Below are 14,103 nucleotides of genomic sequence, written 5' to 3' on the forward strand. Positions count from 1 at the left end.
TAAGTCGGGAGGAACTTATACAATGGAGTCTGCGTCTAAATTTCGACTTTTTGGGCACTTTTTATACCACCTTTGATATCCCGCAAGAGATACAAAGAAATCCGGGATCTCCGTGGTTGGCCAACCCACTTACGAAGCGGCGGAGACGGTGTAGGGATCGTAAACAAAAGCGGGGCTGTCGCTCAGGCAAGTATGCTAAGCTAAAGGAGCTACATCGGTGAAATGACAGTGAAGGACACGAATATGATGGAATTGTGCCCAATTCAACCAATATTTCGTCATCGATCTTGCCTGTCAAACGACGCCTGAGACTCAACATGACCGAATGGCGACATCTTGTGACAATCTCGACATAGACTTCAGCTAAGTTCAAAGATTCAGCAAAGCTAAAATTTGGTCTTTTAAATATTAGATCACTTGCTCCTAAAGCTCTACTTGTTGATAATATTATTCGTGATTACAAACTTAACCTGATTGGTCTGTGTGAAACTTGGTTGAGACCGGATGAGTTTTTACCGTTCAATGAGGCTTCTCCTCAAGACTACGTGAGCTGTCATGTAGCACGCTCTTTGAAGAATGGTGGCGGTGTTGCGCTAATTTCTGAAAAAAATACTCAAACTTACTCCCCGTACCTCTAATAATTATAAGGCGTCCGAGGCTCTTGTTATGCGTTCCTCTTTAATGTCAATTATTGTAGTAACTATTTACCGCGCACCCGGACCATACAGTTTTCTTAGATGAATTCTCTGAACTGTTGTCTGACCTGGTAACCTATGCAGACAAAATAGGAGGACTTTAACATTCATAAGAACTCCCCACTCAGTTCACTTACTGTTGCGTTTCGGTCTCTAATTGATACATTTGGTTTTAATCAACTGGTTAATTTCCCGACTCATAAAGACGGAAACACGCTAGACTTGGTTCTGACTCAAACGTGACGGTGTTACCGTGTACTACAGTCATTTCTGATCATTATTTAGTTACATTTGAGGTGCTGGCTAAATGTAGTATGAAGTCCGCTGTTATTAAACCTACACTGAAACGATCCAAACTTGATCCAGAAAGCTTATGTAATTTTAGAGCTGCGTCAAACCTACCGTTTCTTTCTAAAGTACTTGAAAAAGTTGTGGCACAGCAGCTGAATGATTTTATATCGGAGAACAATCTTTTTGAATCAATGCAATCAGGATTCAGGGCTAACCACTCTACTGAGACAGCCCTGATTAAGGTAACCAACGATCTTCTACTGGCAAGGGACTCCGGCGCTTCATCACTCTTGCTGCTGCTTTTGACACTGTGGACCATAATATGTTACTAGAAAGGTTGGAAAAATGGATTGGTCTCTCAGGAACCATCCTCTTATGGTTCAGATCCTACCTCTCAGATAGGACGCACAGTGTTAAATATGGTGAAATGGCATCTGAGCCCTTTAGTGTTACCTGTGGTGTTCCGCAGGGTTCAGTAATTGGCCCCCTTCTTTTCATGCTTCCATTAAGTGATATTATTCGCAAGTACATCAGTTTCCATTGCTACGCAGATGACACTCAACTATATCTTCTGATGGAGGAATCTGCCACACTAATTTGTGGAAATTTGGAGGCCTGCCTCACTGAGATAAAAGAGTGGATGTCACTCAACTTCTTGCGCCTTAACTCTGAAAAGACTGAAATGTCAGTTATTGGACCATTTAAATGGCGTGACTTGTTCTCAAAAACTGCTCTGAACATTGACAAATGTAATATCACCCAGAGTGACTCAAATAAAAACTTGGGTGTCATATTTGACCACGATCCGTCCTTTCAAACACACGTGAAGAATATTACTAGAACAGCTTTCTTCCATCTTCGCAACATTGCTAAAATTCGTCCTATGCTGTCTCAGTCAGATGCGGAGATTATAATTCACGCGTTTGTTACTTCCCGTCTTGATTACTGTAATACACTACTCTCCGGTCTCCCGAAGTCCAAAATCAAGAGCCTTCAGCTAGTACAAAATGCTGCAGTGAGGCTTTTAACTAAGACAAGAAAGTTTGATCACATTACCCCGATTTGAGCTAACCTGCGTTGGCTCCCTGTTAACTTAAGTTGTGATTTTAAGGTTCCATCGGTATTATACAAAATCACGCATGGACTTGTTTCCTCATATCTTTCAGATTTAATTTCCCCATATGTTCCGGTCGGGAGCCTTCGCTCTGAAAATGCTGGTCTACTAGTGATCCAAAGAGCCAAGAAGAGATCCGCAGGTTCGAGAGCGTTCTCCATCCGGGCCCCGGTGCTGTGGAATGCTCTTCCCCCTGAGATTCGATCTGCAACCTCAGTGGAAATGTTTAAATCTAATCTTAAAACACACTTATACTCTATAGCATATGAATAATCAATATTTTATGTTGATAATATGTGTATTATTTGCCCTCATGTAGGTTTTGGATGAGGGGATGGTGTCATGATAGTCTGTAATAATAGTTTGCAATACCCTTTGATCTGTGCAGCCCTTTGAGACTCTTTGTGATGAAGGGCTATACAAATAAACATGACTTGACTTACTTTACTAGTTGTCCTGCATTACTAGTTGTTACATGCAATTGACCTTTGTTTAAAAAATAAAATCTGTTTTCTTACTTGTCATCAATGCTGTTCTGGTAATAGATGTGAAGAAGCTTGTCTTTGATCCAGCTGATCATCAGAGCGGACTCTTTCCCTGCTTCGTGATGCAAACAGTATTTCTTATAAAGCTGCGCCAGGCCCATCATTGCTTCCTTGCGCACTCGCCACTGTCAGGAGCAAAACATAAATAACAAGAATGCTAAATGTACTCGACTTCATGTTCTTCCAGTGTGACATTAAGTTGTTTACCAACAGACAGGATAAAGTCTTGCATTTATCTCACCCTCTTGTCAAGCGTTCTCTCTCTTACAAAGCCCAATAGTTGGTCATTGACCAAATTAAGATCCTTTTTCCCAGCATTTATGATGGTGACTATAACATCATGGCGAATGGCTTCCTCTGGGTCATGCGAACGGACTTTCAAAAATTCTAATGCGTGTAAGAGATGTATATTGAAGAGGGAGCAGAAAGGTAAATTATTAACTGAAGCCAGTGTGGTTCAAAAGATAATATATCATGTACACACCTGTAAGGTCTCTGGCCAGATCCGGGTGGTTCATGAGACAATGACTGGCAAACTTCACACACTCGAGCCTCACTGGAACATGGATGTCATTGAACCTGAAGTCAAAACACAAGTTGCTAGTTATTAAGTCATTTCAATTCAATAGAAGTAGAAGCAATTTATCTTGGCATCGTAAATTCAGTTCAGAGTAGTAAATGACAACGATAGAATGTTGAAAGTGATAATAGTAAAAAAAAGATACGTAGTACATGCCTATATAGGATGCATGGCTATAACGGCGAGATCACTTAAAAAAGCTGTAACACTTTTTCCTAAAATAGGTTTCTCCCAGAGACCACAAAACTCACCGTCCTAAGAAGCACTGCCACAGTGGTCTGTTATGTGTTGCTAGCTCAGAGTCTTTGGCTCCAAACAACTTAGCAAGTAAGCGTACGACAGCCAAACGCTCTTCACCATCATTGCTCTGTAAATGTTCTCAGTGTCATTCTTTCAAAAACTGCATCAAGAAACATGCAGATCGTGAGTGTGTGTGGGTGTCTGTGCGAGTTTGAGATTAACCTTGAGTTTGAACTCCAGCTGTGGCATAACTGAGGTAAGCAGCAATGGATCAATGGCAAAGAGCTCTTGGATGAGATCAAAGACATGCTCAGAGAGGTCACTGACGGAGGATTTTCCCATCACTAAAACCTGATTAAAGAACTAAAGAAAAAAAAACAATAAAAATAGGTTTGTACAGGACAATAAGTAGTTTGTACTTCTCCCATACATTTGCAATGCAGGTTTCTATGGTCTGGACTGTTCTCTTCAGGATTGTCTTTGCCAGATCATACGCTTGTTTGTTCAAATTCTGTAAGAAAAAAAAGAAAAGTTTTTAATGGGATGGGTAATTGTGATTTAAGAAGTAAAATTTCTTACGGACAAAAGAAATCATTAACATGATCAATTCTTATTACCATATACAGAATCTAATAACAACCTGGTAATGACAATAATAACATAATAACAACATAATAGTAACAATTTTCCATTTTAGAAATGCATGCTTAATTGTACGCTTTGCTAAAAAAAATAGTCAATCTCAGCTTTAAAAAGGTTTGAAACCCCCGATTCAAAGTTTTCTCACCTTGTGTGCAGGAATTAGGTTAATAAGGATGCTATCCAATAGTTCCTGCGTGACTCCATCTCCCTCCATGATGATGGAACACATCAGGTCCATCATATGCAACTGCACTTTTTGATTGTGGCTATTACTGCAAAAATGAAAGAAGAATTTCCACAAATACCACAATTGATGACTCTTCCTTGAAAGTAATTCAATCTCTATATGGGATACAATTATAGCATTACAAATCCTAGATTCTGTAAACCTTAAAGCAAAAATTGACAAGAAATCAAAATGTTTTCACTCTTATAATTCAGCAGTCTTACTTGATCACGGAGAACAGTGTTTTGAAAAGCTGCGTGAAGATCTCATTGCAGTCCTCAAGTTCAAAACATATGTTGTAAGATTTAACCCATGCCAAATTCTATAAGAAAGGAAAATAAATCAACAAACACCCTCATGAAATATTTATGTAATTTAATCTGTGCTTTTAATCAATAATAAATTCAAGCATTACCTCCAGAAGGTAAAAGTATCTGTTAAACTGAGGACTCTTTGTGTCTTCCAATCCTTTCAGTTGTCTGGTGATAAAGAGGAAAATGTCCTGCCAACAGAAAATAAACAAAATACTTAGGCCACAGATTCCTTACTGATTTTGCCATCCACAAAATTCCTCTTGCCTTTAGTTTGTCGTGCGAGGTGTACGGGGCTTCAGGGGCGTAAATCCTGAAGATGTCAGCTAGACAGCAAGCAACCAGCAGTCGCACATCTTTATTGGGGTTCCTGAGGAAGAACTCTGAGGCGAGGTGGAGTGCAAGACCAAGATACTGCTGCTTTTCGTCTTCGGAATCTTGATCCATGTCCATATAGGTTTTTACCACCATCTGTCCAGAGCGGGAATATGTGAATGTGAATATATTGAGTAGGTTTCAACTTAAAGGTGGTGTATGTAACTTCAAAGTTATTCTACTTGTTGACGCCATCTTCTGGCTGAAATCATCCTTGCAGCTCCTTTAAGTGTGCATGCAAGTATGTGAATTTCTTGGATGTTCTCAAATAAACTCTTCCCTTTTCATCTTTTTTGGAGTTTGGGTGGCATTTGGACTCTTTATGAAACAATCATTTTCTTACTTACACCACTTTCACCCTACAAGAAAAATCACGACCACACACAGAAATTTCACTCATCCCATCCCACGCCCATCCCTTCAGGGTAATGCGCTTAGTGGCTGGAACACTGATGATAAAAAATGAAAATAAAAGCAGATTGAGGCGTTAAAAAAAAAAGGCTCTTTAAACTCAGTTGGACATTGTTAGGACAAACTAAATAGGCAAAATATTTAATGTAAAACTTTTTAAAGACACCTAAAACTACGCACCCTACATTTAAGGACCCAGAACTCCCTTTCTGGGTGTTTTTTTTTTTACAAAAACTGTAGACCCAAGATTAAGGTGTGTCCACCTTATGATGTTTTTACATTATGTTGTAGAAGATGTTTTTTTTCAGACCCTTGTTACAGTATTTTGGCCACCATACAACATCCACAACAAAATATTTTGCATGCCCAAAAACATACAAAATTCACACATTGTACTCTTTGTCAAGTCAAGTCAAATTTATTTATATAGCCCTTAATCACAAAAATGTCTCAAAGGACTGCACAGGATTACAGTTACAAAATTACACAATTACCTGATCTTAAACCAGCATGCGGGCAAGGAAAACTCAAAAACCTCAGTGTGAGGAGAAAAGAGAAACCTTGAGAAAGGACCTCACATGTGGTAATCCCCCTTCCAGGATTGACCAGGGTGAATTACACTTAGCATTACTGTACACATAATAGTAAACATAAGGTAAGATGTTGAAAATGTCCGGAAAGTGCATGACATCAACGACGCCCCCAGCCTGCAAACCAGTCCAGAAAGTCTATGACGGACACGACGCTGCCTCCCGTCTCTGCCAGCTGGTAAATGCAGGGGTTGACATGCTGCAGGTCAGACGCCGGTCCGCTTGTGTGTATAACTGCAAGTTAATTGCCACATACGTCTCTGAGATGCCCATCTGCTGTTGGTAGATGTCTGCTATTGGTTTGCATCACAGCTTCATGCAGATTCCAATATGCTATTGGCTGAACTCCCTCTAACAATGCGTTTGTCTCTCTTTGTACAGTCCAAAATCTCATGTGACAATTACCAATAATTTAATAAAAATTATCATTTGTTTAGCCAGGATACTCAACACTTGCAGTGTTGCTAAAGGGAAAAGCAAAGAAAATGATAGCCATGGAAACAAATTTTGCAATTATCAAGGAATAATAATTGTAATAATAATTGTGAACAAAGAGGCGATTAAAGCAACAGTCTTCTAGGGGAATTATAATACTCGAAAGTTAAGTTTTAAAATCAATTTTAATTTGAATCGCCAGGCAACCCAACCCCCCGACCATTTCACTTTAATTACATTAAGAGTATGAGAACCGGTTGTAAGGGAAAGCGAATGTGGGTGACACAAAACATTTGCGGGAGTGGGGGGATGGGCAAACAGAGTGCACAGAAGCACTTGTAACGGGACTGTGCTAAAAGGCGAACAAGCTGCCTGCTGCCAACTCAGGGGGATTACAAAATGTAAGCACTACGCAAACAGCACTTGCTCGGCTATACATTTACACATTTATACAGACCTGCTTAAAATAACAATATTTAAGAGAAACATTTAAAAGTGGGTAGTATTTCAATATGAACAACTAAATGACCTTTGTGCTCCAAATACTGCAGTAAAAGCACCAGTAAATTGGCCTTATTAATATGATCAAAATCTCGTGACAGGCTTGATCAGTTGTGTCATTCAGTCTCAACCACCACCCTCAAATTTTGCAAAGTGATCATTTTTTCACAACAAATCTTTACAACACATTTGTAAACTAAAAGCAAACCCATTCTTGCATACTTGACATTCTCACTGGTCAGGTCACCAACTGAACATATTTGGGGAAACACCATTAGCCTACACAAACAAACAAGTTCAGGTCCCTGCCATCGTCTATGAAGACCACTTACAGACCACTATTTAACAGGTCCCAAAGAACTGATCAACATTATGTATGACGCATGATGATGGCTGAAATGTCTTCATTGATAACAGCTTGGACCATTGAACTATGTTCAATATAAATTAACAACAAATGAATTGTCAAGTCTACATTTTTTATATCATAAAAAAACATTGCAGCCCTGGCATGAACTGTCCACTGACAAACTCAACTAAAATGACTTTGTATTTACATTTGGGGGGTGGGGGGAGACGTAATGGAACAGTGGCATTTGCACCTTGCATAGAAATCACTTTTGAGCATGTTGAAAATATTTAATTTGGCAAAATTAAGTTTTATCTTGTGAACATATATCTCCTATTTTATCTGTTGATAATTTGACAGTGCACTTTGGCGTAGTAAGCTTTATGGTGTTGCACATTAGTTTTAAATACTTAATATATTCACAATATTAGTGTTTTGAATACCTGGTTAATCACAATAAAAGCAACTTGTTGCGTAGCAAGAAATGGCACTAAGCCACTAATGTTAGCTAGTTAGCACTAGCTAACTTATTATGTTGAATCTCTTTGACGTGACTTGTACATCTCCCTCATAAAATTGCTCGGAAATACATCAAAAATTATGGATGAAATGTTTGCTGCAAATCCTGGAATAGTTGAGGGCTGCCAGTGCTGTGCCTATACACAAGTCCCTCCGTTTGATTGCAGATAAACATTGCCATCTTCTATCCTAATCTAAAAGGATACGATAAAGTTCCAAATCTGGCTCAGAACCTTGCTGGTTGGCACAGCAATAACTCATCATCGTAAAAAGCCTTAGTTATATTCTCCTATCATCATAATTGATATTCGTTTTAACTCAAATGTCCATTCAAGTTCTGTTCGCTAGGGTGCCCTTTGCCGTCCATCATGGTGTTGATTGGAGGCCCAAAACAGATATTTGGAGCAGATATTAATTTGCTGTAAAAAATTAACATTGGTCGAAGAAATGTTCAATAATGGAAAAATAAACAATTTTTTATAAATTAAATTAAAACTTTAATAGCTCTCTGAAACAGTTTACATTAAATAAATTAGAATGAACTAGGCTCCCGTGTGGAGTTTGCATGTTCTCCCTGTGCCTGAGTGCGTTTCCTCCGGTTTCTTCCCACATTCAGAAAACAGGCATGTCATGTTAATTGGCTGGTCATAATTGGCCCTAATTGTGAAAGAGCGAGTGAATGGTTCTCTGTCTCTGTGTGCCCTGCGACTGCCGGGCAACCAGTTCTGGGTGTCCCCTGCCCAATGCCCAAAGTTGACTGGGATAGGCTCCAAGCACCCCCGCAAACCGACTGAGGACAAGCAGTGCAGATAATCGATGGAAATCAGGATTTCAACACAACATGTTAGTTAGTTAGTTAAACATTCACTTAAATCAAAAACTAACATTGTAGAAAATAAAATTAGGGTTTAGCATCAACTTGTATATAGGTACATAAAAACAAATGGCTCCTTGATTATTTTTGTTTACAATAATTAAATAAAAATGTCAATACAACCAACATGACTTGATAAGTCATATATCAAGAATATAGATATAATATTCTATAGATATTGAATATCTATAGAATATAGATATCATATTTTAAGTTATTAAAACAAAAAGTGCAAAAAGCAATTGAAATTTCAACAGAGCTGGGAAATTAAAAAGTGTGTTCACTCCTGTTTAAGAGCCATATTGATGAACTAATGTTATGGTAACGGCTAAACACTTAGCCTTCCACTTTAGCATGCTTTTTATGCTCTTTCTCACCAACACACACGCTTGATTGACAAACCATTGTTATTATGAAAGCTAATATATCAGTCTTCACCTGAACCTGCTTCCCTTAAACAAGTTAATTACACTTTCAACACAATCTATTTATCACATACACACTTTTTTTAACACCGCACGGACTTTAAAATTTCAGTATTATCATCAGCTTGACTCACAGGCATATTGGGACTCAGGAGTTAGCCTAGCTGCCGCTGGTTACTCTGCGCTAACATTATTCTCCTGCTTTTTGCAAATGTAGTAATAGCCGCAAAATGTAGAGCAGAGGTCGGCTCCTCGAGCGGAAAAATCTCGTTCTTTTCAGCCAGCGTGGACAGACGAATGGGGCTTTGTGCAAAAAATGACCGTGCTGTTCGTGCATTATGACTCAAGAGCATTGTACCTCGCACGTCAAGTGTTAAACGTCATAAAAAGACGAAATATGAACATGAATTCAAGGAAGAATCTAAAAAGGCAGATACATTAAAACACGCTGTGTCCAGTTACCAACTCCCCTGCAAAACACGCATTCTGCTGCACTTCAGACAAAAGCGATCGCATTCTATATAATAAGTTAATTAAAACATTAAGCAAGCTAATTAAAACAATTATGCTATAGTAGTCTATACAACACGTTTATTAAAACAATAAAGCGCGATCGTATTCTACAAAATGCGGAAGAAAAAGTCACAAACACTGGAGACGAATCAATGTACGCTATGATATCCACGATCACAACTAATTGTACACAAATAGCTTTTATTTGATGTACTATAATAGCCATATGTAATGTATTTTATTCTGAATGAAAACCTGGTTGCATTGGATCCCGCGGTGTAAACAAATCGGGTTTTTTTTTTCATTTAAAATCTGACTTTCCTGCCTATACTGTTTGCAAAGTAAGAGACACTTTAAACCTATTATGTTTTTTGCCACTTTGTGATGTGTTACTGAATAGGTGTTCGACAAATCTAGTTTGTTTTATTACTACTACTATTATTATTATTATTAAAAATAGTAATATTATGAGAAACGTTCTGAAGCTCTTCAAAATCATTGTGCTGACATATTTATCTCACAGAAAGTTACCCTATAAGTCACAAGTCTATATCTCAAACAGGGTCCATATTAGCAGGGGAGTCAGATTTTGGCAGGTAAAATGCCTGCCAAAATCCTCCCCTGCTGCTAACTCCTGAATTAAAAGTCCTAATGTGTGTGTGTTTCAAGTTTTGACAGTTTCTGAAATAAGATTTTATTGATGAATGGTATGGTAGCTGTCCATATCACTTCTTTTTTATTGTAGTTCATTGTTGATGAAGAACGGTGGAAGTCATGGATGTCTACGGGCCTTTCCACATGTTGCTCACATTCATTTTTTAGTTTGTTGATGAACAAGAATAGTGGAAGATGAAATTGGTCAGTTATACGATTTCAATGTATATCCATGATGTATTTTTGGACTGGTGTAAAATTACAGCTCTGTTGGATATTAAAAAATTATTGTGCCAGTCATTAATCTTGGAGTGGCACACTGATTTACAAGAAAATTTAAGAGTGGCACTCCACACCGAAAAGGTTGCTGACCCCTGATGTACAATGAAATTTTTATTACATCTTCGGGGGAGTTTTCCATGTCAACTTTATACACATCGTACTCTAGCTCCGATCTGTAGTCTGTGACTGCGGACAGTGTAGAGTGGGGACAGGTTCTGTTTCAATGGCTCAGCCCCCGGTTGCTTATCCAACTAGAAGGAGCAGGGTGCGTAGCAAGCAGTGAGTAGGAGGGGGAAGGAGTAGGACCCATGGAGACGCTGGGCTGCTCTGAGCCGTAAAAATCATCCCATCCTGACCAAAATTGTATCCAATCCATATATAGTGTAAGTCTGTGCTTTTGGCTAGCCACGTACTAGCACATCTTGTAAACAAATGAGACGCAGCCATCAAAATCATTTTTGGAGCACAGACAATAAGAAACACGGTACTTAAATGAATTTAGTGAGCTGCATGGATGAAATCAACAAGCATTGAATGTCTAAAGTGAAATGCATACATATCTATTTGTGTAATGATCCAGCATTGTCCTTGTAAACAGCGACTGTAAAATAATGGGGTCATCATTTGTTTATACGCATGTAAACAATTCATGCCGATTTTTCCAAAAAGCCAAAATTCCGATTCTAATTTGATTTTTGCCTGCATTTAAATGTAGTCGGGGTAAGAGTTCAGGGTAGAAGACCCACTTGAAACTGCTCCACAATTTGCTTCATCATTGCAGTAGTTTTTCCTTGAATCTGCTATGGTTTCGAAAGCCTTAATGGAAAAACAGGTTCCCACATTTTGTGCCGTTTTTAAAATAAGGAGTTTGAAAATGGTGCAAGGAGGGAAGGAAGGAAGGCAAGATGCACACGCGCTTACCTTCAATCGTTTGACAACTTCATCGTTGCTGATTTTATCAGAGATCTCTTTGACTCCTGGAGGATAGCAGATCTTCCCGTCGCCAGCCGTTTTCTGCTGTTGCGGGAACTCCATGCTGGTTGATGTCGTATCCAAGCGGTCTTCTACTGGCCTCTATGGGCCAGAAAACAAAAGTTAAACAGCGCCCTGTTACCATACTTACAAAATAACTCGTTAGGGGCACCCCACTGATTTCTAGTCACTTAAATCTGAAACTACGATTGCAGTAAGACATAGTACTATTAAACACTGAGCGATGGCTGATAATTTGAAGTTACGTACACATTATTCCCATAGATACATGCTTATTATTAGCTAACCAGCTAATATCTAGCTGTAGCGCACACCCAAATTTCAATATAAAAGCGCCGTCTATCAAACATATAGCGGTATGATTAGTTAATAAGTCACATTCAAACGAGCTTGATTTTCGTGGGGAAAAAAATACGCGAAACAGTATATAGACTCCTGTCACGCGGGTTATAAAATGAGCTAGCTAACAGCTAGCATTCGATACATAGAGCGGGTAAGCATGCTAGGTGGCTAATTGCTAATGCTAGGCCGCAAACTAGTGAGGTACCCATCACATCTTCCTCCACAGAAAAAGACAAAATCAAAAAACGATTCCACTCAAGATTGGTAAGTCCGCACTGACAGGTACATGCATAGTTTTTTACAAGCAATGCAATAACTTTTTTTGGATAAAAAAAGAGCGAATTGACTTGCGGCTGTGTTTTGGGACTTCAACGCATAGTCTGTAGTTAACATGCAAAGGGCTGCAACGACCGATGCTCAGCAGTAACTTGCTTCAACGGGGAACAATGCTACACGCGGATGTTTCCAAATAAAATCCGTTTGGCTGTATTTACCTCCGGTTTGGGCCGATTTAATTCATTAGTCTGACACAGGTTGGGTTTAGTTTTCCGCACAATGCTCTATCCTTTCGGTCTGTGTGCTGAATGCGAGACGGCTGGGTATAGTGCGCCTCTGTTTGGTTGGACTCTACATTGCAGCTTCCAATACCTGTCGGAACACCGAGTACAGGACTTAATAGTTTAATCAGATCCATCACTGTCACTATAAACGTTTCTGCTATTTTACTGATGTGCAATATGTTCTACATTTTGATTTGCTATAACCAGGGGTGTCAAAGTCATTTTGGCTCGGGGGCCATATGGTAGAAAAAATATTCTCCCGGGGACCAGACTAATAAACAAATGGCATAAAAAGTGTACCTTAGCTGGAATGTTGGGGGTCTTTTCGGAGACCTACAATTGCATTATGATTTGGGGGTATAAGATTTGATTACAAAACGTTCATTGAGGGTTTTTTCTTCTTTTATCCCCCTTCACAAATATTTGATCTATTTTAGTGTTTATCAACTGTGCATTTGTAAAAACAATTAAACACAATTAAATTAATTTCCACTAAATGTTATACAACTCAGGGAAACTGGTGGCAAAAATGGCATACAAACACTAAATGATCGATTTAATTATTTGAACGTATTTCTGATTTGTATTATTTTTTTTAATTGTTTACCTTAAAACACACTTTAATTTAAATGCTTATGAGTGATGTTGACCTCGTACTCTTGTCTTCTGGTCCATTATGGTCCTGTTGTCCGAGTCCTGTTTGTTGCAGGGTGGAGTTATTTCGGGAACTTTGCTGTAGGATTTAATATCTATTGTGGGAGGGAGCTAAAGCTCCTTTAAACTTCTGCAAAGACACCAAGGTGCTTTTCATATAATTTGGGGTTTTTCGTCTTGCCCTAAACAGAGAGTCTGTGGCTTTTATTTCAATTGAAATAACAAGGTTATGGTTTTCCTCTATTGCTTGCAAAATTAAATAAAGCAGAGAAGCCCTGCGGGAAAATGCTTCACACAAACTTAGAGTCTTAAAGATGAATCATTTCGTCGATTACATTATCATGTGGACAGAATCATGTATTACATGCTTAGTGCATGGAATTAAATAATAGAGCGTAAATCATTCTCTGAAAACAAAAAATATAACTGGTTTATGTATTTGAAGAGTGTTTAACATGAATTTTCTGTGTTAATCTGTCAATGTTGGTGCTTAAACAAAAACTGAATATGTGAAATAAGGAGGTAAAGCAAAGTGCTTACCTTTTTTATTTAACTCATTCAATGTCGGATGTTTTTTGGACTCATGTAAAATACTCGACACACGCTTTTGGGATTCAAACAGAGGAGCACATCATTATTTTCCTCAATGTTCTGTGGTTGATTGATGATAGTCAGAAAATACAGCATCAATGGGTGCTTTGTGAGTAACACCTGGCGACGTCCAGTGGACATATTTAAAATTGCTGGTCGAATATTGATGCACATTTTTCTGTTGGGCTTCTCAGTGTTGTCTTATGAGCTAAATACATTTTGTGTATAAAGGTCCTCGCCGATATAATTTGGCCCAGTTGATTCAAAGATTAGACTTTTATTCTCATGCTTGATAAATAAAGATTTGGGGGGATAAAAATATGATTTTTAAGTTTGACTGACCCAAAAAATAGGTTTCGATACAAGTTGAAGGAAAATGTATTTTATTTTG

General features: G+C 38.5%; 1 protein-coding gene across 6 annotated transcripts in view; it reads right to left on the reverse strand.

Moving 5' to 3' along the window:
• pds5a (PDS5 cohesin associated factor A) overlaps window positions 1-14,103 on the reverse strand; it is a 44,951-nt gene that overhangs the window by 30,360 nt on the left and 488 nt on the right. For 3 of the 6 annotated variants that reach the window (XR_015851171.1, XM_088342786.1, XM_088342788.1), the window contains 13 exons: window positions 13,075-13,163; window positions 12,402-12,555; window positions 11,494-11,646; window positions 4,912-5,115; window positions 4,749-4,835; window positions 4,558-4,655; window positions 4,253-4,379; window positions 3,896-3,976; window positions 3,688-3,828; window positions 3,477-3,592; window positions 3,130-3,224; window positions 2,887-3,032; window positions 2,619-2,770 (listed from right to left, as the gene is read on the reverse strand). Coding sequence is in view for 3 of the 6 variants with exons in the window: in XM_088342786.1 (XP_088198912.1) it covers window positions 2,619-2,770; window positions 2,887-3,032; window positions 3,130-3,224; window positions 3,477-3,592; window positions 3,688-3,828; window positions 3,896-3,976; window positions 4,253-4,379; window positions 4,558-4,655; window positions 4,749-4,835; window positions 4,912-5,115; window positions 11,494-11,607 (1,361 nt within the window). In the remaining 3 variants the exon portion in view is untranslated. Of the gene's footprint in view, window positions 1-2,618; window positions 2,771-2,886; window positions 3,033-3,129; window positions 3,225-3,476; window positions 3,593-3,687; window positions 3,829-3,895; window positions 3,977-4,252; window positions 4,380-4,557; window positions 4,656-4,748; window positions 4,836-4,911; window positions 5,116-11,493; window positions 11,647-12,401; window positions 12,556-13,074; window positions 13,164-14,103 lie in introns of those variants that run through there. The other 3 variants (XR_015851169.1, XM_088342785.1, XR_015851170.1) reach the window with 2 other exon arrangements.

The sequence above is a fragment of the Urocampus carinirostris genome, chromosome 8 (genome assembly GCF_059441175.1).
Source record: "Urocampus carinirostris isolate Australia breed hairy pipefish chromosome 8, RoL_Ucar_1.0, whole genome shotgun sequence".
NCBI classification, from domain to species: Eukaryota; Metazoa; Chordata; class Actinopteri; order Syngnathiformes; family Syngnathidae; genus Urocampus; species Urocampus carinirostris.